The following is a 27,954-nucleotide window of genomic DNA, read 5'->3' as shown; positions in this document are numbered from 1 at the left end:
AGCAGCTGGCAGAACGTTCGAAATAGCAGGGGCAGGCGAACGGTCAAAGGCATGACGTGAAAGGCTACCACGACCCCCACCGCGTGCCCTGAAGCCGCCACATGCCCCACCCTCTCTGCCTCTGCTTTCCACGTGTCGCGTCTCCTGCACAGCATCGGGGAGAGACGCCTCGTGATTCAATCGTGCGATTGGGAAATCGTGCAGTTGGGAGAGCATCGTCCCTGTCCTCCTGATGCACGTGAGAGCCACGTGTCGAGGAAAAACCAGCACCTCCACAGCCCCGGCCTCTGTATCGCCGACGGGTAGCGATCATCCAAGACCCAAAGTCCGTCGACTAGTCCTCCTTTTGAAAACCACCATGATCCATGGTCTCCGCAGACCGAGCAGCTACTGACCTGACCTGTGATCCCTCCGGAAGAACGTCAGTTGACGCCTGGGGGTCACCTCTGGAACCAACCGCGGCATCCTCCATCATCTGGTCCTCCGGTGAACCTCCAGGTCGGCGGCTGCAACTGGTAGTGGCATGACCAATCAAACCACAGTGGTAACAAAAAGTAGGCAAGCGCTCATATAAAATCACCACAAACACTCTAGATTCACTATCTACAAGACAAAAGCCCCATTTTAGGGGTTGAGATAAATCAAGCTCAAGGCAAACTCTAGCATAACGGGCCCTGGAAAGAGACAGAGTGAATTCATCAATTTTTAAAAGTTTTCCGATAGGTTCAGTAATAGACTCCAAGGTTTCGCCATCCCAGAACTCAATCGGGAGATTGTGGAGCTGGAGCCAAACCATGGCTCTTGAGAGTTTAGTATGAGCAGGTTCGAAGTAAGGTTGCCAGGGAACTAGCTGCAGGGTGAGGCCCGTCTAGGGACCATTGAACAGAAGATGTTGCTTGGTGGACTCAGTCTCACAACGAATGAGAAGGTAGCCATTCGGCATATCAGCGATGTGAGTGATCCCGTATTGTTTCCAGAGACCTAACAAGGTTGCCTTCACCGTCTCGAAAGGAGGAGATTTCCCAAAGAGCTTGCCATAGAGGGCTAGACTGAAACGCCGATGTGCTTTCTGTTTCGCTTCCGCATCCACTCGAACTGAATCGGATATGGTGGCTTTAAGTGTAGCCAGAGTTGTTTCATCTAGGGGAGCCGAACCCGCCGGCCGATGGACTGCACTTCGCAATATCTGCCCAAGACGGAGGAGGAGGAGGTTTGCCAGTAGAGGTCATGTTTTCAAACACAATGCAAGTCCTTGTTGGGAATGGGAGTGTCTCAAGGGAGATGTGGTATTTTTTTTTATTTTTTTTTTTAAATTGCTTAAAGAGTGGGAAACATTTGTTTGTTTTTTTTTTGCCTGTTTATTCCATTTCCATTAAAGGAATAAAAATAATTTTGAATAGAAATTAAAAAACTATACCCTTTTCTTAGTTAAAGGACAAAATTCAATTTTTTTTTTTTTTTAAAGACCAAAATTAAAAATTAAAATTCACTTTCACTTTATAAAGAAGTCAACAAAACAATACATAGTACTAGTAGTACACAACTATTTGAAACTATCACTTATTTATAATCATAAATATATCATTATTTTCATTAAAAAAAATTATATATATAGAACTTTTCAAATTTTATGAACAACAAATTCAATGAACTAAACAGAGGGACAGTAACTGTAAGGTAAAATAAACCCCAAAAAAAAAAGTCTTCTGCGGTGCCGGTGATTAATTGACAACTATTAACCAAAAGTTACACGTTACTGAGCAAGAATAATCATCAAATACCCAAATTGCTAAATTGAAAGCTTGAAAAAGTTGAGCAAGCTGGTCTTTGAAAAGTGAATTAGATCCATGACAGTGCAGTACATCATGTACTACCAATTCAAGCGTCAAGTTTGGAGTTGTACTATTCAGCAAAATTGTACTGCTGAAGTACACAAAATACTAAACTAGAGAAACAAATACATCCACTATTTATATAGGCAAAATCAGGCTTAATGAAAGGCAAGAATGAGGAATAGAGCTAGTAGTAGAAGTGGAAGGGGCATGCAGAGGAGAGTCATGTGGATGCAAACTAGCTTACCCAAAAAAAAAAAAATATATATATATATATAAGAAGGTTTAGTTTGAGCCACAACGCAATCCTGTGTTTGCCTCTTCCACTCTTACTGCTATTCTCATCAACACTGATTCAGTACTGTCTTCATTTTAAGGTAGGCTCTGTTAAAGGTACAAAAGGCAAGAGCTAAGTATTTTTTTGCATGCAAATATATCTTTGTTAATTAGTGTAATATAAAAACCATTTTGCTATTCATTTCTTTAATAACTATCTACTTGGAAGAACGATAGAAGAGATTAATGAAATAGATTGCAGAACAAGTACAGCAAACAGAAGAAAAAACAAAAGGAAATGTACCACAATGCTGGTTCTTTTGGAGGTGAGTATTTAACTTCAGCTTCAGTTGTGCAGATTGTGAAGATGTTCTTTTGCGAGGCATGTTTCCATGGTGTATACTTTCAGATAAGAGCTTAAGAGTTGAAACTTCAATTCAGGTTGATAAACCTAGACTTTTATCTCTGGATATAATATGTATTGAAGGAAGATTGGAATTGTCAGAAAAGCAAGAGCAAGAAGAGCAAGCAATCAAACCGATCCAAAGGACAAGCAGTGGTTATTTTTTATGAGAGTAATCTGGTTGCTTCTGTACTAAATGTGCTTTATCCTTGCTTATATACACTTTTTTTGTTCAGTCCTCTGTTCTGGTTTTCTCAGATGAATGTTGTTGTTCAGATGTGCACAAAAATTGATGATTGTGTATCTGCAAAATGGAAATGAATAAAGCAAGGAGAGATGAATTAGTTGCAATCTTATGTGAATGATAAAGTTGGGATGAGAAAATTTATGTGCTAAGCTACAGAACAAAATGAGCCACCACTATGAATGCCAAAATTCATAGAGTTGAGAAAGTACAAAGCATAAGAAAGATAAGAAGCTCATCATAGAGTTTGTACACAAACCTTTGAGTAAGTATTTGACATTTTATAAGCTGGATGATAAAATCTGATTGCAGATATCAGGAATCCCTCTTCTCCAGAGAAACAATCAAAATGATGGGGTTCTGAAGAGTGCAGCAATGCTGAGAGAAGATAAACCAAAATATAAGTTCTACCATAACAAACAATTGTGTTTACTGCTAGAAAAGAACTTTTACTTGCAAATGTAATTAGAAGTATTTTGCGCGTACCTGCAATTTTGCGGCACCCTCCATGAAACAATACCAGAGTTTTTCATGTTATGTGGCAGAGACATAAATTCCCTCCAATTGTCTAGCATAATTCTAAGATCATGAAGCTTGCTTTCCAATCCAATACAGCAATTTGCATGCATTGTGCAAACTTTATTCAAATCTCTGCTAGGCTCACACAGCCCGCCGAAAAATGTGGTACTCAAAAATCTCATTGTCAATCCTATTTCAGTAACGAAAGGATCATATTTGATGGTATTGAATACATCCTGATCATGGTGCCCCGGAAATCTCTCCCTTGAAGAGTACCAATATTTATAGAACTCTATCGATCGATTGTTAGACTTGACATAGTTGAACCCTCCATTTGCTCTATTTCCTAAATCAGTTGAATTGCCGAAAAAGTGATCACAGGCTGTCTGAAAGTCTACATCTGAATAAAAATTTGGAAGTGGATTCCTGAACCACATTATATCTACATCCTGCAATATATCCAGGAAAGCAAATAGGGTAAGTTAGCACAATCTCGGGTCTTGGACTTTCCCAGCTGAAATGATAAATAAGTAATACCCACAGTTTTAGCCAGCAGCACAAAAAGAAACAAGATAATGAACTTATCATTGCTCAGGATTCAGTAAACAATTAATCATTTAGTGGCATGGGACAGATTTTATATGTTCATCAACTAATATCATTAATTAGTCCTAGCATCCCACATTACTGTTGGTAACTATGCACCGGGATCATTTTGCAATTAACTGAAATGCCATTTTTAAATCCATGAACCATTGGATTAATAAACTAAGCGTGCTTCAGTTCAGAACCATAAAAGCATAAAAAAGATATTTGAAAAGAAAGGAATTCAATAATTCCACACCATGATCATTGTGGATCAGATTATCTGTCTACGATTATTTAAAAAAACCTACAGATTTTTGCTATCCATCTCTTTAAACGAGATCTCAATTTGAACAGCTGTTTCATGATATATCTAACAAGACTCCCTCCTTTAGCAAGGCTGATTTAAATTCAAACCAAAAGAAGAAGAGTGTAGACCTTTTGCAACAGAAGAATTAGTTACAATAACCCTATGCTATGGTATCCATGGTGGGTGAGTCCCATTCTTCAATGAAAAAGTTAAGCCTTTATAGCTTCTGAGTTAAAGAACAAGTCCATAATGCCGGTTCTTTCCTTTTAGAAGGGCTCAAACAGCATATCAAACAATGCATTACACTTCTAAGACGCTTATACTTCAAAAGAATGAGGAAGAAACCTAGTACTTCATGCGCTAACATGTACCCCTTAGAAATTCATCATGTCGAGTTCTTGGGTAAGTTCAATGACACTTTCTTGGTGTTAAGTTCTGAAGAACCTATTTGAAGGCTCTAAACACCATAGCAACTAGGTCCCTATTGATTGTTAGTGAGATAACATTTAAGTTTTCATGCAAGAATATTCAAGGTGTAAACAAGAGAAAACTGGCAAATACCGTAAAAATGAAGCTGTATCCCATTTCAAGAATAGTTCGCAAGAAGTCTATCCTTCTCCACATCATCTCCAAGTATCCATTGGACATAAAATACTCCTCCCCTGAGAAATCTATTCCCTCTGTTGCAAGAGGAAAGCAATGGGTATGTAATAACAAGCACCGTTCATACGCCTTTGGATCCAAAGTAATGATTACCAGGTGGTTGAGTAGCACCCGGGTACCAATTCCAATTCGAAAGCTCTCAATGAAAAGATCAACAACCGAACCTGATCTAGCCCATGCAGAATTCAACGTAGTCAATATTACTGTTTTGTCTTCCATGGATGCCTCCTGCAGAATTTTATCCAATCTAAGTTCTACAGTATCCTACAAAAGAATCACATAGGCCTGTTATTAATTACATGACTCAAAAATAAACATTTCTCCACTTTCATAATGTGAATATAGAATTGAAGCCAACAACTTAAAAGAACAAACCAGAGAGATAGTTTACAATCAAGGGTCAAGTTTGAAATAAATTTAAAAAAGACCTGAAACTAATAAATTCGCAGAACACTTAATATATGCAGAGCTTTTGTTTTTTCTCCTAATCCCTATCAAATGCTTATATTGGTACTCTAAGACATTTCATTCTTGTTATTTGCAAGTCTGATAAACTTGTTTTTAAGATTATCATACCACATTTTCTGAAAATTCACCCAAATACAATAGCAGAGGAGGTCTAAAAACTTGAAGTTCAAAATTGATCTCATTTCTTTGGAATTGAGGCACTTCTAGCCTCCTCGGAAGAGGTATCAGATCAATAAAATTTAGATCTAGAGTGTCCTAGTTGAGAGTTAGAGTTAGCAAGACAATCAAAGTCTAAATTATGTGAACATGGTAGGTCCAAAATGCCAGGAGAGATGTGTATCTTAAAACTATCATAAATGAGTCATAGAGTTATAGAACGATCATTGCAGAAGATCCATGCTCCATAAAAGAGAAGACAAACATTCATCATGCTCATATTAAAAATCCCTACAGAAGCCCAGCCTCCATAAAAGCTGTGGATTGGATGTTGAGGAAGTCTTAAACACAGAAAAGACAATGAAAGAATACAATATGCCCAAGAAATTTCTCTGCTTTCCATTCAAACACTCATTATAAAACTAGTAAACTAATCATCTCCATACAGCCCAACGTGCGCAAACCAAAACTACTTAATAACACAATCCTAATAGCATGCCAATTTTTTATAGTATTATACAGCCAAATCAAAGCCTTGCCAAAATGGGCTCCAAATATCCATGACCAGTGAAATTTTCCCAAAAATTCCAAATTTTAGATGCTTTCAGAATTTCGGATACAAAAAAAGCAGCATAAATAGCCACCCAATAAAACCCTTTTCTAACATATCAGTCCAACAAACTCGATCCATGGAAAAAGCATGATACAATCGAAAACCTCTGGAGAAGAAACACATAACAAGCACTCATAGTCACAAAAGCCCAAAGTACACCACATTCCCAAACCTAAGATGGCCTCTACTCAAGCAACAGCATGAAGTTTTTGTGCATGGTGTGTAGGAAATCACAGGCCTGAAACTCAATTATCAATCTTAAATTCATCAAAACCCGCATAAAAAACAGATCACATCAAACACATAAAAAGCCAAATATTGACAAATTTAAAGAATAAAAAATAATAAAATTCCTATAAAATAAAGATCTCAAGCATGAAACACAACATTCTCATCACACCAGCAAATGTCCAAAAAAAAAAGGGAAAAAGATAGAAAAAGTAGAAATTTCACCTGAGCAGCAGCTTCTGAAAGCCAATCGGAGTCAGAAAGCAACGCAGAAGCGTTGAGATCCGATCGCAAGCTCCGGTAGGAATAATGGCGGTGATCGACAGCGCGGTAGAGCACGACAGTGGGAAAAGCGACAGCAGCGAGGAGAAGGAGGAATGTCAGGCACCGTCCAGTCGTCTTCCAAGAGGAGCCGGCACCACCGGCGGTTGGTGAGCGTGGCGAACGCTTACCGGAGACGGCGAAGGGTTTCCCCATTGCTACTCGCCGGAAGCCTCTCTCTCTCTCTCTCTCTCTCTCTCTCGTCGGCGCGAAAAGCTCACCGAGTGACGAGTGTACACGTTGTGTTTTGCAGGAAGGACAGTTGTTTTTATTTATTATTATTAAATGGAACTGTTTTTTTTTATTATTATTTTAATTTTTTAATTACTAACTTACTAGTGTTGTTGTCTCACATGGTAAAAAGTGTTACTTTATTTTTATTTTTTTTCTTTGGGTAACCTGTAACCCAAAAAAAACCTATTTTATTATATAAATAAATAATTTTAGTAATTAAGGTTTAACATTTTATTATTATTCATAAACACTTATTAATATGTTTTTAGTTTTAACATGCTTATTTTAATGTCTATTAATTAAATCAGATTTAAGTCTAAACCATTAACTCTAGCCATAGTAAAACATGTGGTCTTAAACATTAGCTTTAATACATATTGAACTTTTTTTTCAACATCTAATTATATGAATTATTTAAATAATTAAAGGTAAACAACATAAATTGTCTCTTACTTTTTGTGTATTTTTATTTCGGTCAACCCAATTTTAAAAAATTATGATTTTGTCCTTTATTTTTAGTTTTGTTATGATTTGGTCACCAGAGCATACGTTGTTAAGAGCGATCACATATAATATATGTTAATGTAAAATAAAAACACACAAAAAAATAAATAAATAATTAGTTAGATTTGTGTTATTCAAATCAAAATTTGGTGAATCACAATTCAGCTTTTTTTTAAATATTACATATTATTTTTTTAATTACCAAAATAAGTATTTTTTTAAAATAATTAAATATTTATGTAAAACAGTAAGCTAACTATCGTTTCACTTAAATATTAGTGGGAAACGGTAACCATGTTACCGTTTGCTTTTGAATGGAAAATGGTAACTATGGTACCGTTTTCAAATTTTTTTAAAAATAATATATAATATTAAAAAAAACTAAAACAAAAACAAAAAACCCATAGATGCTACTAGTTTTCTAATATAAATCTCCTTGAAACATTCCATTTTGGTAAATATAACTTAACTAACTATTAAGGTAAGCAACTTCCCTCCATTGGTTAAAAGCCTTTAACATACATTTAATTGTTAGTTTGTTTTAAATGAAAATATAAAATATTAAAAACCCACTAGTAGTCAAACACAAAGTGCGCAAAGGGCAAGAGTTCAACTTTTCTTTCTTTGTGCTATTTACCATGCTTTTTAGCCAATGTACATTAAGGGTAAGTACTACACTTGCATGTCCTTTTGCTTTTGTCCAAAAAAAAAAGTACATGCAAAAATACCTATAATCTCTCACTAGTTTCATACCGGCAAAAAAAAAAAACCTTCAATTTTGATAATGACATGAAAAACTTTGCATTTTATATAGTTGGTTCTGCAATTTCTGTAAACATCAAATCAGGATTTTAACTATTGTTTATAGAACACAGATGAAATTAACATTCTTATTGTTTTTTCCATTTCTCTCTTATTTTTCTCCTCCTTTCTTTTCTTCTTATTCTTCTTCACTATTGTTACTCTCATCTATCACCACCACCATCATTCTCATCCATCACTGTTGTCATTCTCATTTGTCATTGCCATGGTCACATCGGCTGCTACCACTACCACCCACCACCACCATTGTCACTCTTATTTGCCACGGCCACCGCCATCGCCACACCATCACCGCTCTCATCCATCATCACCATTACCATCGTGGACAACCACAACCACCTCCTTCTTCTCTTTCCATTACACTTGCAATTTTTTTTGGCAAAAAAATTATTACAATTCACTTATCTACTAGGTTGAGGTGTCAACTTACTAAATAGTGGTGTTAGTTTACAAAGCAACAAACCATCGGAGTTTGCCGGACTACTAGATAATGAAACTAATTTGTAAAAATCTAGATCCAAATATATATAAATTTAGACAAACAATTATATAATATAGCTTGGTAATTAAGGTGTTAGTATTCCTTTTTTTTTTTTTTAGAAAAACCAACAGTTCTCTTAATTGTTAGGTTAAGGTGCTAATTTGCTAAACAGTGACACCAATTTACAATGTAATTAATAAACCACCGGGGTTCCTCAAACTACTAGGTTATGGCTAATTTTCTAAGCAATGAGACAATTTTATTCTATCATTTACTCTCATCTTTCATCATCATCATTATCATCATTTTCTTCTTCTTCTGTTTTTTCTTCTGCATCCTCATTCTCATTCACCACTATTGTCACTCTCATTCGTCACCGCCATGGTCACCCATCACCACTCTCATCCACAGCCATGTGCCATTGTCATTTGTCACCGCCAGTTGCATCACTACCACCACCACTCTCATTTGCCACCATCACCATTCTCATCCATCATCACTATTATCGAAACGGACCACCATCACCTCCTTCTGCTTCTGCTTCTTCACACTTGCAGTTTTTTTGTTCAAAGCAATAAACCACTGGAGTTCACTGAATAGCTAGATAAAAGAAACTAATTTGCAAAAATCCAAGTCCAAATATATATAAATTTAGGCAAAAGCAAATCATATAGCATAGCTTGGTAATAAGGTGTTAATATTTTAAATTTAGCCATGATTCAAATCCTCATGCTTTCATGAGATGTCAACCTACTGGACAATAAAACCAGTTTGCAATGTAATAAATCACCAAAGTTCACCGAACTACTGGATTATAACTAATTTTTTTATGTGGTAGAACAATTTTATTCTATCATTTGCTTTCATTTTTTACCATTATCATCATTTCTTCTTTTAGTTTAGTGATCGCTTCATTTTCTTTGATCATGGCCTCATTATATATCATCATGATGTTTTTTTGGGAATATAGTAGGGTTGCAAACGAACCAAGCTGTTTGCATGCTGCTCAAGGCTCGGCTCGAAAAAAACTTGTTTAATAACCAAATGAACCGAGCTTGAGTAGATAATTGAGCTGAGCTCGAGCCTTAAACAACTCAGCTCGTTAAGGCTCGTGAGAAGCTCAGTACTGTACCATAGATACTGTAGCAACATAAATATTTTTTTAAATTAGTATGATAGTTATTTTAAATTGACTAAAAATACTGTAGCATATATACTGTGACGATATTACTGTAGCAATTACTATATCAGAATATATTGTAGCTACCCTAGCCGAGCTCGAGCTTCACAAAGGAAGCTCAAAATAGGCTCGGCTCGAGCTCGGTTCAAATAGTATCGAGCCAAACTTAAGCATAACAAAGCTCGACTCAATTGCAGCCCTAAAATATGGTGGTGAAGATGAAAAATTTCATGGCTCAATATTTAACGTATTTAACTTAGACATGGGTTGCCGTGTCATTACCTATTGCATTTATTAGCTGATGCCTCTCTTTGGAAATATTTTAATCCAAAATTTTAAGAAGCAGTCTCGAGGTCACCCGCAAAGTTACATGGACTTCATGGTCAACATCAAAATAGTTCCTTTCCCGGTAAAAAAAAATGTAAGCCCTCCTTTAACCCTCCAAGGAACAATGCAACTGATTCAGCTAGTGAAGAAAACATACACTCCCTCCATTCCAAAATACATGTTGTTTTAAAAAAAAAAATATTCCAAAATAGTTGTTCTACAATATCAAGACAATATTTATTTATTTATTTTTTTTAATTTTACCCATCTTCAATTTTTTTAGTTATATAAATAAAAAGAGTAATATTTAACAATATATGGTTTCAAGAGAGAGATAATTTAGTAATTTATTTGTTTTTTATGTTAAAATTTAAATAATTTAATGTTATCTTTAATTCTTATACAACATCTTTAAACGACATATATTTAAAAACGGAGGGAGAATATTTAATCCATGAATACTGCAAGACATTTCTAGTACATAGCCATGCAAATCATATAGTCGTATTTATTTATATTTCTTATTATTTTATTAAAGAATTAGCATATTCATTAAAAAAAATCACTAGACAACCACTAATTTATTGATGATGACGAAGTTCAATAACAACATTACTTGAGACCGACTTCCATGCACTCTATACGGTTTCTTGCATCAAAGAAGGCACCATGACACAGTTTAAACAGTTCTTTATTTGGCTCATAAAAGATGAAAGCAGCTTTGAAAGTAACCAATACACAGCCAAAGAGAATAAAGCAAGATAAATGGCAGTCAGTTCAAGCCATCCAATTCCACAAATTTGTTCAGTTGAAATAAACTGGTTCTAATCATCACCAGATTGGAAGCAAGTAATGGACTCCAGCTTCACCTGAAAAAAAAGGTGGCATGTTTTCACTGAAACATTGATCAAATAATCAGAACATAGCAATATAAAAACTAAAATAACAAGAAATAGTCTCTGATTATGGTCTACAGAAAACTTAGAAACTAATAATACTGAACGATAGTGGAAGTGGCAAGAAGCAATTACTTTAAAACAAAGGTTGCTTGATAACAGATTAGCAGGACACATAAATAGAATCTGTTGTCGTAGTTTAAACAAAAATTAAGAGTATCAACAGTAACAAATTCCCCTGACTCAAAACTAATGGTAGGTTTTGAAAAAGCTCAGTAAGGGATCAGACCACAGGAGATAATTGAATTTTGTCGCAAATGGTTAGCTACTTTACTGTCAACCGTGTGCTCATATTTGCTCAAGTGGATCAATTGGAATGATCATTGCTTCTTGGCAATTATCTTTTTCAATACAAGCATTGGGCAACTTAGATAATTTAGGGGAAGGATCGATGGGAGAAGTGGAAATCATAACCCAAAAATAAGATAACGATATAGTGTGAGAGAAGACAAGCAAAGAAAAAAGTAGCATTATCACTTTTTGCCATTCAAGCAACCTACTCAAAGATTTCGGCCAAGCCACAAACACATTAAGCAAGCTCCTTATCAGAATTTGTCCTGAGCTGTGAATTGATTTCAACCTCTGAAGTAACACAAAGTTATGCCATAGCATGACAATGGCTCAATTTTGTGTATAATAGAAATCCAACTAATTTATATCTCGAAAGATCTCAATGACTGGGCAGTCAATACCATTGACTAGATCAAGCAGTAAATAAGAATCCTAACAATCTGAAGTCCACTACCTGAAAAACTACCAGCATAATGAAAAGGATGAGCAAAAGCAAGAGAACCTATTAAAGTTGATGTCCTGCAATGCACAACCATTTTAGGTCCAAGTCCTTGGCAGAATAGCAGTGACATTCATTTAGAGAAGACTGAGAAACCCAATTCTTTCGCAGATGAAACAAGAGGCACATCAATATTAGATGACTTAAAACTCAAAGCCTTCCATGCTAAATCTTTTATAAACTAAATTTTTCTTTATTCCATCATACTCTTATATCAATCCTGTCAAAATCAAGGGAGGTTTGAAGCGATTCACAACAAAACTATGCTAAAGAAAGGATAGTGTGGCTAAATGGAGCCTGGAGACAGTCACCAGCTTGGAGTTTACAATGTTTAGTATAGAAGAACTTGGATATTGCTAATGGAAAAAGCAAGCAAGAATAGTGGCTCTAATCTAAAACTTTTAACGATTTCTCCCATTTGAAAATTAGCATACACAAGTTCCAAGTACTTCTAATTCCATCAGGACCTAAGTGATTAATTCCATCAAAATCAAGAATGGGAAGATTCGGCTCCAACCAATTCACAACACACAAATACACTGAAAAAAGTAGAATGTGCAAACTTAAGCTTAGTGACAATTTCAACCTTGCAACTCATGGTATCTAGTATACAGGAACTCAATTGCTGGAATTTGAATTATCACTGACTGACAAAGAAAGTAATATGCTCGAGAACTCATACAAAAATTGGTGAGACATTCACTCTCCGAGTGGGCCCAGAGTTCAAGGAATGCATGTGACCAATCTAATTTTTTTAACTTCACATATTTTTTAAATTAACAGCAGCAATGGTTCCCAGTTTACAACCATTCAATTTCCATGACAACCATCAAACATCATGCCTCTCTAATCAAACAGTAAACATTTGAATCATTTGATTGTGCATGAATAGACAGAAATTAAAGAAGAAAGAAAACATAAGAGAATTTGGTTTCCATTAAAAAGAAGATCAGCAAAGCTTATTGTCCAGCATTCCAGTTTTAATTCCTCCTTTCAACTATTCTCACTAAATCCAAACAAAGTCTTCTTGAAAATCTACTTCATAGTATTTTCATCATCCATAAAATCAACTAGAATCACAAACCTATCAAACTCAAAACTTTTTTGCTTTCAATATTGAGAATAGACAATATTCCATAGGCTAACCAATCACTCAGAAAGGCAAGATTAATTGAACTAGAAAAACTAAGTATTAATCTAAGTTCAGTATGCCCAACCATAAATCCACAACAAAGCACCAAATCTAGACAGACCAGTGAAAATTTTCAGATCGGAACCCTAGAAAATCAAGGAACGGAATCACAGGATTTCAGAAGTTAAAAGACAGAGAAAAAAAGAATAATCAGATTAATTAAAATTATGGGAGATTAGTGCTAACCAAGCTCATGAATTGGAGGTGGAGGGGATAAGAGGGATTGGGGAGCCCTGGGGCAGCTTGCCGAGAGCCTTCTTCTTCTTCTCCTCAAGCTCACGGATCTTCTGCATCTGAAGCATCCGCTCCATGACGAGCTCATACTCACACTTCTCGTAGGCGTGGCGCTCGGGCTCGCACTTCCACGGGAGATAAAACTCGGCGACACGGCACTTGTTGAGGGGGATGAGAAGGTGGGCACACTGATCGCGGTTAGGGATGGCCAATTTGGCTTCCATCATCTCTTCCTGCGTTGCTATCATCGGCTTCGATGATCCCAGCTTCACCTCCGACGACGACGCCATTGATGATCGCTCCAAGCTTTCTCTCTCTCTCTCTCTCTCTCTCTCTCTCTGAGGGATGGGTGGTGATTTATTACTAATAAACTCCTTGAAAAGGCTAAAATTTCAGAAAACTTGCTAATAAATCCCTGGTGAATATGTTCTTACCAAATAGTCCCTCAACTCGTAATTTTTCTTCTTCTCCAACGTTAAATGAACTGATGCGTTCATAAAGCTCAAAGACTAGGCTCGTTAAAGGTTTGACTTAATTTTTAAAAGGGTGTTTAGTTCAAAAGTGATCCACTGAAGTGGTGGAAGTCTGAAATTCCTACTTCAATGGAAGTAAGATTTTCAGGAGAAGTAGTCACTTTTGTATGTTTAGTTGTAAAGGAGAAGTGTTACATTATAGCCCACTTCATATGTTTAGTTTATGGAAGTGAAAATCCTGAAAATTTGATTTCACCACTTGCTTATGAAAAATGATGTTAGAATCACCATTTCAGTGGATGGTAAGATTACCCCTAAATAGTGACACCTATGTTTTATTTGGGTTTGTGTTTTTAAAAACCAATTTTGATGTTTTATGTTATTTATTTGTTATACTTAAGTTTATACTAATGGAATTTTTTTTATTGAAAACCTTGTTCAGAGTTTGGATTAAATTTTTAATTAAATATAGTTTAGACATTGAAAATGTCAGATTGTGTTTGACATTGTGATCTAATTTGGATTACAAATCCTTGTGAGTTTCCTAAGTAAATTTATATACATCTCATGTAAATATTTTAACATAATTGTGAGTTTCCTAAATAAATTTTTATACATCTTATATATTACCTCAAAAATAAAATTAAACACGGCACATTCATGTTTAAAGGATTGACATAATTAAGGATCTATTATAGCATTCGAAATGTACACCCCATGTATACAAATATAAAAATAAAAAAAGTTCACAATAAGATAGATTGCAACCATTCAAATGCATAACTCATTAAAATATGGAAATCTCTACAAAAATGAGACTTATGTTCTTACACTTGTATATAAAAGGTCCAAATGTCAACAAAGTCCAGACTCATAAACCCCATACGGTACAAGCTAACCTTGCCAAGAAGATTTTGTACTTACAATTATCAAATTCTCCTAACATGCAAGTCTTCAAGTATCTATGTCTTGTTCAGCCAAAAGCCTCCCAGTTGCTACTCTGTGCATCTTAAAAAATGGCTCAGGGGGCATAAGCCCATGTACCAGTAGCATTTCATTGGCATTTTTAAGTCCACCAACACACAATATGAAAAAATAAAAAATAAAAAAAAGGGAAATTACAACCAACAAGCAACAAGGTAAAGACAGAATTCGATAAAACCTACAAAATATAGTTTTGTTTTCACAAAAGTGCATCTTGCCGGTTGAGCAAATTCAGTAACAAGTTGCAAGTAGGCTGCAAAAGGCGTTGTATGGCCCATTGCCCCACCGTACTCACAACCTATTACGAGCCCGACAACACGTGCTATGGTTTTAAGATGCAATTGGCCGCAGAGATTTGGCCTGACAATGCATCAAAATAACCCAAGAGCACAGCAAAACACCATTTCATCGGGGACAAATGCCTCAATTCTTTCGTTGACTCTTGGTCATCATCGTTGCCATTAAAACTATACCGTAACTACATGCAATTAAAACAACAAAATGCACAAAACCAAAAAAACACAATTAGTCAAACAAAAAATAAACCATATAGCAAAGGAAACATAACAAATAAAATATACACAGGCACAAGGAGGAACAAAGGTAACCAGATACATTTGGTATGAAAGACATAGCAAATATAGTTATAATTTACAAAGCAAAACAGATTTCGCATGCTATGAGATCAAGAGACAAAATAAACATGATACATGCATAACACAAATACAAAAGCATACATAACATAAACAATCGACCAATTTGCATGCATGTCAGAGCACAATAGACAAGTAGTAAAGGTAGAATAATATGATACCAAGATGCATCACAGGTAAACCCCATGCTAGATAAGGACCATGAGGTCCACAAAAGTATCATCAAAGTCTGATAACATGCATGCATAATAGATCAAACGTAGTTTAAAACGGCAGAATATGGATGCAGATAATGCATAAAGCAACGGAAACAACATAAGTGAACCAGAAACTAGACATCCAGGCAGCATAATTCAACAACGCATAACATGTTCACGCGAAGCGGGAGAGATGCTTCTCAATCCAAGCTTGGCACATATACATCCTTTTGACTATAAACCTTCTCCCCTCATTCTCACAATACTGAAGATAATCGAAAACATTCTCAAGAACTTGCTCATTGTATCCCTCCACCTCAATCACCATTGAATACAATGTCTCCGACCAATGTGTAGGGTTTTTAATAGCATTAGTCATTTCCCCAACCACAGTAACAAGTTCAGCCATCATAGAATTACCCTTAGGTGCCCTATTACGCTAGGATCTATACGTGGATGATATCACGTGGCTACTGGTGATGGGTGGCACAAAGTTCCCATCCCCATCTCCATCACTATTAACATTGTCAACATGTGATTCAGCATTGTCGTTATCAATGTCAACATCCTCACCTGCTGTTTTTTCAGCAAAATCAATATACAACGGCGTTGCATATGAACCTGTTGCATTGTCCTCGCCACAAATAATCCTAAGACCTTCATAATTCTCAATGGGTTTGTTAATGAAGGCCTTTGCAAATGCATGTGACTACGCATGAAACAAGAAAAATCAACAGGAGGGAGAAAAATCAACAACTGGTGTTATTACATAACCTGCAGCTAGTTAATACATAGAAAAGCTTAAGTTGGAGAAATTTTAAATAAAATATAAGGATGTTGTATTATTTAATTCTCAACCTTCTATTAGCTTGAGGCCTTTAGGATGTGGCCGCAACAACGCATCCCTTAAGACGGTGAAGTCGTTTGCTGAGCCTTCCCACCCTACTATCACATAAGTAATTTTTGAGATTAGGGTTCACCACTGCTAGCACGTTTTGTGTTGGTCCCTTCCTACTACGAAATCGAGGCAACTCAAGGGACAGGACGGATGCATCAATGTGCGTATCGTCTAACAACCCAATGCAATCCTACATGACATGTAAACATTGTATAAATTTATTTTAATCCTTTTTAAAATGTTTAATATATATATATATATATTAAGTTTCAGATTTTGCATATTTACCTTGAAATATGGGTTCCGACTTGGGTGATTTTCGATTTCTGGATGACAAGTGCCAGGTGCTTGGACAAAATCATCATGTATTGCACAAAGGGCTCATAACACATTGTTGAAATATCAGCTAATTGTTTCACCCGATTGAACAAACTCTATTCGCATGATTCTATTCTTCGTATTATGACCAACTATATGGAAGAATATCACCAATTGTTCCTCTACTAAAACATGCCTCGTATCCATGAGCAAATGCTTATCACTCATCATGGATGATAAGTGCATGAAAAGACCTACATCCATACTGAGGTAGCTAACACAATAGTCACATCCACTTCTTAGGATTCGATTCATATGGTGTCATCTAGTTAGGTCCCTAAACATTGATGGTTGTGGGCAACTTGATAACCTAGGCAACTGCATATCTTCAAATAAAAAGGCCACAATGACAACAATTGTTGTAAAGGCTGTTGCGAGAGTCCTTGCCCACTTATCAACTACCCAATCATCCATCTACAAGAGCACATTTAGACGTTGACCCATTTAAATTGATATTGCTAAACTACTTGGGGTCAAAAAGACCTAGGACAAAACATATCCAAGTTTGCATCTAGCACATTATACCAACAATAAAATAAAATAGAAACCAGGTCATACATTCAAAGTAAAAAAAACAACAAGCAACAAATTGGCACCTAACAAAAATATACATACTAATAAAATAAAAAATAAATGCATAATCAATAGAAACAAGAATCAATAGAGACACATAATCAATGGAAAAATACATGGTAAAACAAAAAACAATCAGTGCATATAACATATTGAAACAATTAACATGCAAATTCATGTAGAGTGCACATTTAAATGGTATAGAGAAGGCCAATTGGAACATAATGACATGAAATGGAAATAAGCAAAGGGAAATACGATGAAGAAAGCAAAAGAATTCAAAAAATATATATATAGTGTGTGGATAAGAATAATACAAACCAAGAGTACAATGTCTCACAGAATCACAAGCATAACAGAAATGACAACCAGAAATAATGAAGACCTGAAGATATCATTGCAATGGTAACACTTCTGGGGAAAAACCAAAGACATAGACACAAAAAGAATTAATGCAAACATGTATAAGAATTCAAAAACAATGCACGAAATTAGATTAAATATGAGGATAACATCAACATAACAAACAATGCAGATATATGGATGTAACAAAGATAACAACTGTAGTTGTTGCTAACCTTGTAAAGAAGAAGACACTAACCAAACATAGCAGCTAGTTATTTGCGTCAAGGGGAAGAGATCTCCAACAGAGGGAGAAGCATGAAATAATGGATTAAAAGTAGAAATTACCCAATTGGAAATAGGAAAATATTTTATAGATCAAAGGCATAAAAAAACCTTCACAAATTAATCCACAACAATTTGAAATGAAAATACCATGCAGTAACTTACCATTACAGATCTGAATATAAATCAATGGGAAAACAACACATAACAAGCATGCACAAAACAACAATGAACAACATTTAAAAGGACTGTTAAAAATCCCAGACAATAAAATGCATCCAACCTACCAATGGTTTTTGAGGAATAACACACAAATTCAAGGTATCCAAGTGTAGGATCAAACCCAAAAAAACACAAATCCAACAATACATCTATTTGGCAGACTGAAAATAGTGACAACGAGATGTAAAAAACAAGAAAAGATGGTATACAAGTGCATGAGCGAACCCTAAAAAAATAAAAAATATCGAACCATACGTCTGTAAAGCAGACTGAATATCTTGGCAACAAAATGCCAAAAAACAAGAAAACATGGTATAGAAGTGGAGGAACAAACCCAAAAAGATCCAACCATACATCTGTTTGGCAGATTGAATATCTTGACAATAAGATGCCAAAAAACAAGAAAACATGGTATACAAGTGCAAGAACAAACCCAAAAAACAAAAAACAAATCCAACCATAGATCTATTTGGCACAATGAAAATCTTCACAACAAAATACCAAAAAAACCAAGAAAAACATGGTATACAAGTGTAGGAGCAAACCTAAAAACTATATCCAACCATGGATCCATACGGCAAATTGAAAAATCTTGACAATTAGATGCCAAAAAAATAATAAAAACATGGTATACAAGTGCAAGAGTAAACCCAAAAAGATCCAACCATACATTTGTTTGGCAGATTGAATATCTTGACAATAAGATGCCAAAAAACAAGAAAACATGGTATACAAGTGCAAGAACAAAACCCAAAAAAACAAAAAACAAATCCAACCATAGATCTATTTGGCACAATGAAAATCTTCACAACAAAATACCAAAAACCAAGAAAACATGGTATACAAGTGTAGGAGCAAACCTAAAAAAAAAACTATATCCAACCATGGATCTGTACGGCAAATTGAAAATCTTGACAATTAGATGCCAAAAAATAATAAAACATGGTATACAAGTGCAAGAGTAAACCCAAAAAGATCCAACCATAGCTCTGTTCAGCCAAATGAAAATCTTGACAACAAGATGCCAAAAACCAAAAAAACATGGTATACAAGTGCAGGAGCAAACCAAAACCATATCCAACCATGGACCTATTCGGCAAACTGAAAATCTTGACAACAAGATGCCAAAAAACAAGAAAACAAGGTATACAAGTGCAGGAGAAAACCCAAAACCCCAAACAGATATAATATACTTTCTTAGAGAAATGAAAACAAAACAAAGAGAAACAACCGTCTACTTTCTTTGCACAATGAAAATAAAGCGAGAACAAACAAAGAGGGGGACAACACCCACTTCTCGGTGACCCGGCTAGAAGAGATGCCTCTGAAGGTGTACAAAGAAACCTAGAATCAACGAGGAGGCGATAGTTCACAAGAAGGAGAAGGCGAACCACCAGCGAGGATGCGACATTCGCAAGAAGGGGAAAAACGAAGAACCCTGACGAGAATTGAGGGAAGTGGGTGATAATCACATGAATGCTTTGGGTGAAGTTTCCATTTCGGCCAAGTAGAAAAAAGAGCCGAAGTGGGAGATGGGGAAGTGGGAGCATGTTGGAGGCGCCACATCAAGATTTCACCCACTTCCCCGATAAAGCAAACAGGTGAAAGTGTTGCTGAACTCTTCATTTCCCTCACTTTGGGCTACACCCCCGGCGAAACAAATACTCCCAAAAGCTCATAAGGTAAACAAGCCGAGTTTGAACACCACTAAGCTCGTTAAGGCTTGTGAACAACTCATTTATAGGATCATTAAAAGCTCAATTACAAGAATCCTTAAAATGCTCATTTATAGTATCATCAACAAGTTTATTTATAAAAATAATTAATTTAATTGTTTATATATCATCAACAATTTCATTTATGTAAAGTATTTATTAAAACTTTTATAGCAATATTAATATCCTCATCTATGGGATCATTAATAATTATGTATTGCAAAAAAATATTACACAAATTTTAAAGTATAAATTTAAGAAAAAAATAAGACTAATTTATAATTTTTATTATAAAAAGATTCAATATTAATTTTAAAATAATATTTTTTAATAATAATAATTATGGTGATGTATTATTTATGAAAAAAAAATGACCGATCTTTATCAAGCAAACGAGTTGAACTTGAGGGCTTTACTATTTATGAAGCTCAATGTAGGATCGAGTTCAGATAAAGGAAGCTAGAGCTCGGCTCAAGCTCGATTAAAATAATGGCGAGTTGAGCTTGGCTTTGTTCAAGCTCGAGCCGAGCTTGATTAAAATAATGGCAAGCCGAGTTTGAAAATGGCCAAGCTCAACTCGGCTCGTTTACACCCGTAGATTTATCTCTATGAGGTTTACAAACTACCATAACTGATGCACATCTGTATATGTCTGTCATTTGACCAATAGAGTCTGTCAATCTCATAAAAAAAAATTGCATCAGGGATGATGGAGAGGTCGTTGGGGATGCCGTTCAACTTACTCTGGATGCGGGGGTCATCCTGGGTGAAATAACAGTTAGGGCGGAAGCTTGCTTTGAAGAGTTAGAGAGAAGATAGCATAAACTAAGAAAGAGAGAGAATGTATTCACATAGTGATTTCTTTATTGCATAAGAGGGATGATATACAAAGGAAGAGAATGGTGGTAGAGATATGGATGAGAGGGGATGAGAGGGGATGAGAATGAGGATTTTAGAATGGGGATTTTAGAATGCCCACTCCTTACAAACTAAGGGGCCTTATATAAGCTCCAAGACTTAACCCTTAAATTATATTATTTATGACAAGACACTTACTAAACTATAAACATGACACTTATTAAACTTATCTATTCCTAATAAGACACTTACCAAACTCACTTATTACAAGCACGTCATTCAACAGTAAAACTACTGTTGCTACAGTTCCCAATGAATGAAGATAGGTTAAAAAAAATTATTGCATAGTTGTTTTTAATTTTGATAAATAAGCATTGTTATGAAATATTAAGTTTTTCTAGCAATTTCTATTTATTTAAAATTTCTAAGCATTTAAGGTGGTGAATTATCAAGCAATACGCAAATATACCGATGGTTCATCCAGTTTGGTTTGCTTTTTTGTTTTTTCATTTTGGTCTCATTTCTAATTATTTATCCAAAACCCTAGAATTTGCGAGGACAGAGTGTGTGTGTGTGTGAGAGAGAGAGAGAGTGAGTGAGAGAGAGAGATGGAGGAGAGCTCAGAGCTTGAAGCGCTGCTGAGATGGGCGGCGATGGTGGGCATCTCCGACTCTCCGAGCAGTTCAGCACCTCCATCTCGGACCTCTTGCTTGGGCCACTCCCTCGCCGTTGCGTCCTTCCCCGACGCCGGCGGGTGTGCAACTCTTCTACTGGTTCTGATTCTTTTTTATATGTTTACTCTTGCTCTGATTCTTGATTCTCTTGCAGGAGGGGCTTGGCGGCGGTGCGAGACCTCAAGAAGGGAGAATTGGTGTTGAGAGTGCCAAGATCGGCTCTGCTGACGAGGGAGAGGGTGGTGGAAGCTGATGAGAAGCTGTCTGATTGCATCAGGAGGCATCCGTGCCTTTCTTCGACCCAGGTAGAGATCTTATATACCTTGGATTGAAACCCTATAAGTTTCTGAAGAATTTGCATACTATTCGAATCAGTGATCAACTATGGTGATTTTTAGAAATATGAAACTTAGAGTTGGATTCTTCTATAGAAGAGATGTGCCACGGAAAAACTTTTTTTTTTTTTTTGCAAAAAAAGAGAGAGAAAAAGAAAGAGAGGGAATTTATGTGGATACTTGTATTGGAGAAAGAATCGGCATTCAAATCGTCTAAAAAATTGAAATCAGAATAAAAATAATGATCAAAAGAAGCTGAATTAGTGAGGAAATAGAAAGAAATTTATAGGAAACAGGAATGCTTACCTTGATGGGTGTTAGAATTTAGAAGACAACTACTCCTAGAAAGAGATGTGTTATGGATCTTTGCAGTTTTGTATGGTTATGCGAGATTAATCAATTAGGAAAACAGTCCACATCCAAATCATTTATGGCCATCTTTCAGAATAGGAAAAATAGAGTGAAATCTCTCCAAAAAAAGGCTGTATTATTCCATGAGAGTCAAAATGGAAACATGAAAGAAATAGGTATGATTGCCATGAGGAATATTAGATGATGATTATTGATATGCAAGTTTGTTGTTGTGTATGAATTATAATGTTGGAAAGGAATTAGCATTCAAACTATCCGTATACTTTTAATTTTTTAATGGAAATAGGCAACCATAGAGTAAGATTTTTTCCCAAGAAACTATACCGTGCGGGAGTTGGGAAAACAAAAGAAACTGAGATACAATTTTTAAGAGGTTCCTTGTTGTACAAAGAAGAGTGTATACGTTTATGCATGTTCATTTGTCATTTTGCTTGTTTTGAGAAATATTAGATGATGACTGTTGATTTATGCAAATTTGTTGTTGTTTGTAAAGAATAATGTTGAAGAGGAATTAGCATTCAAATCATTCTGTGAAAGCTTCATGAATACAAGCTTACCTCTATATGTGAAGGGCTGTTTCATAAATTACATGGAATGTCGGTCACTGATGAGTAGCCTCATGCACCTATCTTTTACCTTATAATATGTGATAACATCATGTCATGAAGTGTTTTGTAGTCAAATAAATGAAGTGGCCTTCCTTTTGTTGGTAATTGTTAGCCTTGTCCAGCTTAGTGATTTTCATCCCTCTACTTATGAGCTTATGTGGTTATGTATGTCCTTGTACAGATACTGTCTGTATGTTTATTGGTTGAAGTGGGTAAAGGAAAGAAATCTTGGTGGTACCCCTACCTAGTACAGCTACCTCGCCATTATGACACACTATCAAACTTCACCCAGTTTGAGATTCAAGCTTTGCAAGTAAAACTCGGTACAGCTACTTGTTCTTGAATACAATTTGGGCATACTTATGAGCATACCCTTTAGAACTTTCTAATTCCCAGATTGAAGATGCCAAGTGGGTTTCTGATAAGGCTGTTTCAAACGCCAGATCAGAGTGGAAAGAAGCTGTCTTAGTAATGCAAGAAATTGATCTCAAGTCTCAACTGCAGAGTTTTAGGGCTTGGCTATGGGCCTCAGCCACTGTGAGCACCTGGTTCATCTGAAAATTCACCATTTCCTTCTTATTTCCTTGATTTAATAGTTACCATTGTGTCTCTCTGGTTGAAGATATCATCACGTACATTGCATGTACCATGGGATAGTGCTGGTTGCTTATGCCCTGTCGGTGATTTGTTTAACTATGCTGCACCAAAAGAGGAATACAGCTCAGATGCTGCTTCTTTGTCTGAACACAATGATACAGAAGGGGCATTAGATGCCAAACAGCCTGATAGTTACTCCGTGAGGCTAACAGATGGAGGATATGAGGCTGAAACCAGTTCATACTGTTTTTATGCAAAGAGATACTACAGAAAAGGAGAACAGGTAACCAAGTTATTTACTCGAAGCAGGAAGCTTGATAATTTCAATACCTGTATGGTCTTTGCATGATCTTTGATTAAACATCTCTTAGTTGGAGTTAGAAGTAATTAATGTAGTATGTCATGTGGAGCTCTTCACTCTAATGCAGCAAATCCAGCAATGATGATTAAGTCATTAAAATTTTGACATCTAAGGTTGGTCAGTCCAGACTAGATAAGATGGATGATAAGCCCTTGAATTGGTGACTATTGCCCAAAAAACAAAACAAAAGCAGAAAACCAGTAAAATGCCCTCAAATTGTTGGTATAAGTCTTAGGCAGATTTTTCCTCCAAATACTTGCATTGAAAATAGAGTACATATGATTGTAGGAAATGTGATCATATTAGAATCTTTCACTGCCCCATTCAGACTTGTGCCTTACTATAAAATGTAGCACATTATTGTTTTCTTGAAAACCATTGTACATACCATATGTGGTGAATGTGTTGTGTATCTTGGTAGAAGCAGTTGACCGTCAATTCATGCTTTTCTTAAACAATAGCCATGAACAATATGATTTTGACCCTGCTTTTCCATTTGAAGAATTATAAATCACAATTCTATGTCTTTCTTTTCAGGTTCTTCTAAGCTACGGGACATATACAAACTTAGAACTTCTAGAGCATTATGGTTTTCTTCTTGATACAAACCCCAATGACAAGGCTTTTATCGAACTAGATGCTGATGTGTGTAGAATCAGTTCTTGGCCAAAAGACTCTCTTTACATCCAACCTGATGGGAGCCCTTCTTTTGCATTACTCTGTGCTCTCCGCCTGTGGGCAACGCCAGCAAACCATCGAAAGGCAGTGAAACATATGTTTTACACAGGATCAATGCTTTCAGTTGAAAATGAATTGTTCATCATGAAATGGCTGGCAAAGAAATGCCAACAATTGCTGGGAAGGATGCCCACCACAATGGATGAGGATAATTTGCTTCTTCGACGTATAAATATGATGTTGGATCAACCCTCATGTGTGGAGGGTGTTGAGGCATATTCTTGCAGGGAGCTTGAAAGCTTTCTTCAAGTGAATTGCTTGGTGAACCAGGCAACTGAGTCTCAATTGTCTGTTAAGGCTAAAAGATCATTGGAGAGATTCAAATTGGCGATAAAATGGAGATTAAGCCATAAAACCATGCTACTTAATTGTGTTTCTCACTGCAAGCGAATATCTGATCGCCTCTCCAGCCAGCATTGAGTCAACAAGATGAGGGGTGAGGGTTTGCATAAATCTCATGCTGTCCTTTTGCTGCATTATTTATCTGACGTATCTTTTGTAGTATGCTCATAGATTATCAAACCGAATATAATCTTCTTCTTTTTTTATCAAAATTTGTTAATTATCTGCATTCCTCTTGTTAGGATTGTAAATTGTACTTTGCTTCGCTCAAACTCAAAGGCAGACTTGTAAGAATAATTGAAGCACAAGCTTTATACACAATTTTGGCTCAATTGTTAAATTATCAACCATTAGCCTTTGGACATGCTTATCTTTTTCAAATAAATATCGGTTTAGGAGCGATGTGTTATTTTTACCGAATAGATTTTCTGAATAACGTGGATGTCCAACTTGTCATCTACATCTTCATCCACATTATTATTTTTTTTAATAAACTTCAAATTTTAACTTTAAAATTTTTTAAATTCTTAAAAAATTTTAAAAAATTATAAAATTATATCTAAAATCATAAACCCAAATACTACAAAATCTATACTCTATAAATCTAAAAATTTAAACCCTAAACATTAAATCGTAAACCCTTACACGTGGATGCTAACATAGATGCTAACTTGACATCCACATCATTTATACCTAATAAATTTACAGATTTCCCGAAAAACGTGGCTACCAACTTGTTATCCACATCCTCATCCACTTCATTAAATTTTTTATATAAACTTCAAAACCTTAAAAAAATTTTAAATTCTTAAAATTTTAAAAAAATTATAAAACTATATCTAAAATCATAAACCCAAATATTACAAAATCTATACTCTAAAAATCTAAAAATTTAAACCCTAAATAATAAATAATAAACCCTAAACCTTATATCCTAAGCCCTAAACCCTAAAACCCTATGTCTTAATCCCTAAACAAGGGGTTTGTGCTTTCTAGTTTAAGGAGGGTTTTCAGTTTATCATGTTTATCTTTTACGATTAAATGTTTAAATTTAGAATTTAGATAATAAAAACAAATTAATTTTTTTTAAAAAATAGAGATAAAAAAATTACATGAATGTTGCTTGACATCCACATTATTAGAAAACCTATTCAGAAAATCTATTCGGTAAAAAAATCATTAATTTTTTCAAATCACTCATTGTTTACCATACATAAAAAAATTCAAAAAACATTATATACATTTTTTTTTTTTCTTTTCTACTTTCAATCAATAATGCAGTTTATTAAATTATTTTAATAGATTTTAAATAAACCATAGAATAGATAATCTCAAACAAAGAAACAATTTATAATCCAGTCTCATGATCAATTTTAATTTTAAATTTCAGCTTCTTTTTAGTTATCACATTAAACTAATTCACATCAATTAAAAAAATTAATTAAAATTAATTAATTAATTATCTATATTTAATAAAATAATTTATTATTTTTTAAAATTACTCTTATTTAATGTTTAATTAATTTCATTTTATTGATTTCATTTTACTAAAAATATATTAAATTAAAAAAAAAAATTAAAAAAAAATTATTTAACATTTTAATGTGACAAAAAAAAAATTAAAAAATATAACTTAAAAAGAACGAAAGTGTATTATCAATATTTAATGTTATGCATAACATTGTTTTAACTTCTGCAACTTCTATCTTGGTAATAATCATCGAAGATTATGATGACCTAAAATCTATACCATCACCATGAATGTTAGTGTTGGTCAATTAAATTTAATGAAACATGTATTTGGATGCAAAAACAGCCAATGACCTAAGTCTGCCTTTAGCAAAGGCTGCCGAGTAAAAATAATTAGAGCATGTCATACAACCATTCCACTTTTTAAAATACCTCAATTCTCTTATGAATTGTGATTCCTCAATGCTGGATAGAAATATTAGAAACAACCGCAAAAATATACCCCAAAATAAAAATTTAAAAAAAAAAATCCAGAAAGTTAAAAAAGACTCGAGAGAAAGCAGCAAAAAAAGGCCTCAGACATCCAAAGGAAGAGTTAAACATCAAAGGCTCTCAAGCCTGGCGAAGGCGAAAGCACTCAGGCGGCCACTGCAAATGTTTGGAGAAACAAGCCTTTTCTTTTTTATCATCATTGGTATTTGACAACACAAAAAAATTTCATCAAACAATCAAAAACTTACCCTAAAAATAGCCTGTTGAAGAATTTACCCAAATCTGCAAAGAGGTAAACCTTAATAGTAAGAATTTACCTCTTAATTCTTACAGATAATGATGGAAGAACACATCTGGCGTCGCTCTCATACGCAGCGATTACCAATTAATAAGAGTCTCGCTGGTAATCAGTTCCGCGACGCAGCAACAATCAAGACACTGAAAAACCCAATCAATACTTTTAAGCCTTAGTTCTCAAACCATCAATAAATATGAACCTTCAAACCCCCAAAGATAATTGATACACATGATTAAAATCCTCAAAAATTCAAAATAAATAAATAAATCGATATTAAAAACCTTTTTTTCTCAATAGAACAAGTATCCTAAACATTAAACCCTAAAACCTACTAAAACCCCAAATCAGAAACTGGCCGCAATCAAGAACCTCAAAACCCTAATTTAAAATAAAAAAATTCATCAAACGCCTGGAAATCAGAACAAGAACAAGAGACCCTTTACGAAATCAATCGAGAAGCATCAAACCCCTTTAGCTCCTCGAGAACAAGAACAAACCCTAGCTTCTCGCCAACAAGCATACACTCATGCCATCGCCGACGAAGCTAGTTACTCAGCGGTATTTATATGGAGCTCGAAGGAGCAGTGAAAACCCTAATGACTATTCTAGAAGCAATCGAATGGTCAAGATTTTGCCACGTATGCAATTACTCACAATGATCTCACGTTCTTTTGGAAGTAATCCAACGGCCAGTGCTACACCACGTGTACGCTCCGGATAAAGTTACACGGCCCAAATTTTATTATAGGCC

At 35.2% G+C, this 27,954-nt stretch overlaps 3 protein-coding genes, 2 long non-coding RNA genes and 1 other non-coding gene across 7 annotated transcripts; 2 read left to right on the top strand and 4 right to left on the bottom strand.

Moving 5' to 3' along the window:
• Positions 1-1,707: 1,707 nt before the first annotated feature.
• Positions 1,708-2,746, top strand: LOC120283373. The gene is made up of 2 exons (XR_005543249.1): positions 1,708-2,209; positions 2,364-2,746. It is a non-coding gene; the product is annotated as an uncharacterized LOC120283373 (long non-coding RNA).
• LOC120283371 (uncharacterized protein At4g15970) lies at positions 2,039-6,842 on the bottom strand. Of its 2 annotated transcripts, XM_039290041.1 has the most exons (6): positions 6,523-6,842; positions 4,997-5,096; positions 4,731-4,849; positions 3,242-3,723; positions 3,015-3,133; positions 2,039-2,815 (listed from the first exon to the last, which is right to left on the bottom strand). In XM_039290041.1, the coding sequence occupies exons 1-5, from the start codon at positions 6,772-6,774 to the stop codon at positions 3,100-3,102; spliced, it is 987 nt and encodes a 328-aa protein (XP_039145975.1). In that variant the 5' UTR covers positions 6,775-6,842; the 3' UTR covers positions 2,039-2,815; positions 3,015-3,099. The 2 variants fall into 2 exon arrangements, with proteins under 2 accessions (XP_039145975.1, XP_039145974.1); XM_039290040.1 differs by having other exon boundaries at positions 4,731-5,096.
• Positions 6,843-10,720: 3,878 nt separating this feature from the next.
• On the bottom strand, positions 10,721-13,686 carry LOC120283301 (NADH dehydrogenase [ubiquinone] 1 beta subcomplex subunit 7). Its single transcript, XM_039289944.1, has 2 exons — positions 13,291-13,686; positions 10,721-11,035 (listed from the first exon to the last, which is right to left on the bottom strand). Exon 1 carries the CDS (start codon positions 13,626-13,628, stop codon positions 13,296-13,298), a length of 333 nt encoding a protein of 110 aa, XP_039145878.1. The 5' UTR covers positions 13,629-13,686; the 3' UTR covers positions 10,721-11,035; positions 13,291-13,295.
• Positions 13,687-14,587: 901 nt separating this feature from the next.
• Positions 14,588-18,678, bottom strand: LOC120250652. The gene is made up of 3 exons (XR_005533051.1): positions 16,832-18,678; positions 16,504-16,733; positions 14,588-15,273 (listed from the first exon to the last, which is right to left on the bottom strand). It is a non-coding gene; the product is annotated as an uncharacterized LOC120250652 (long non-coding RNA).
• A 2,801-nt stretch (positions 18,679-21,479) lies between these two features.
• LOC120250674 (protein SET DOMAIN GROUP 40) lies at positions 21,480-25,305 on the top strand. The gene is made up of 6 exons (XM_039259504.1): positions 21,480-21,670; positions 21,745-21,895; positions 23,087-23,218; positions 23,302-23,442; positions 23,528-23,785; positions 24,401-25,305. Exons 1-6 carry the CDS (start codon positions 21,525-21,527, stop codon positions 25,019-25,021), a joined length of 1,449 nt encoding a protein of 482 aa, XP_039115438.1. The 5' UTR covers positions 21,480-21,524; the 3' UTR covers positions 25,022-25,305.
• A 1,679-nt stretch (positions 25,306-26,984) lies between these two features.
• On the bottom strand, positions 26,985-27,110 carry LOC120250962. Its single transcript, XR_005533289.1, has one exon. It is a non-coding gene; the product is annotated as a small nucleolar RNA SNORD14 (small nucleolar RNA).
• Between the last annotated feature and the right edge of the window lie 844 nt (positions 27,111-27,954).

Source organism: Dioscorea cayenensis, chromosome 19 (assembly GCF_009730915.1).
Source record: "Dioscorea cayenensis subsp. rotundata cultivar TDr96_F1 chromosome 19, TDr96_F1_v2_PseudoChromosome.rev07_lg8_w22 25.fasta, whole genome shotgun sequence".
Lineage (NCBI taxonomy): Eukaryota > Viridiplantae > Streptophyta > Magnoliopsida > Dioscoreales > Dioscoreaceae > Dioscorea > Dioscorea cayenensis.
This window is presented reverse-complemented; position numbering and strand designations above follow the sequence as displayed.

Coding starts and splice junctions, on each gene's coding strand:
- LOC120283371 (XM_039290040.1), bottom strand. CDS start 6,774: ATGGGGAAACCCTTCGCCGTCTCCGGTAAGCGTTCGCCACGCTCACCA. Junction 3,724..4,730: donor GATACAGCTTCATTTTTACG/GTATTTGCCAGT, acceptor GATATATTGCAG/GATGTAGATATAATGTGGTT. Junction 3,134..3,241: donor AGGGTGCCGCAAAATTGCAG/GTACGCGCAAAA, acceptor ATCTTCTCTCAG/CATTGCTGCACTCTTCAGAA.
- LOC120283301 (XM_039289944.1), bottom strand. CDS start 13,628: ATGGCGTCGTCGTCGGAGGTGAAGCTGGGATCATCGAAGCCGATGATA.
- LOC120250674 (XM_039259504.1), top strand. CDS start 21,525: ATGGAGGAGAGCTCAGAGCTTGAAGCGCTGCTGAGATGGGCGGCGATG. Junction 23,219..23,301: donor TTGAGATTCAAGCTTTGCAA/GTAAAACTCGGT, acceptor TCTAATTCCCAG/ATTGAAGATGCCAAGTGGGT. Junction 23,443..23,527: donor GGCTATGGGCCTCAGCCACT/GTGAGCACCTGG, acceptor CTCTGGTTGAAG/ATATCATCACGTACATTGCA.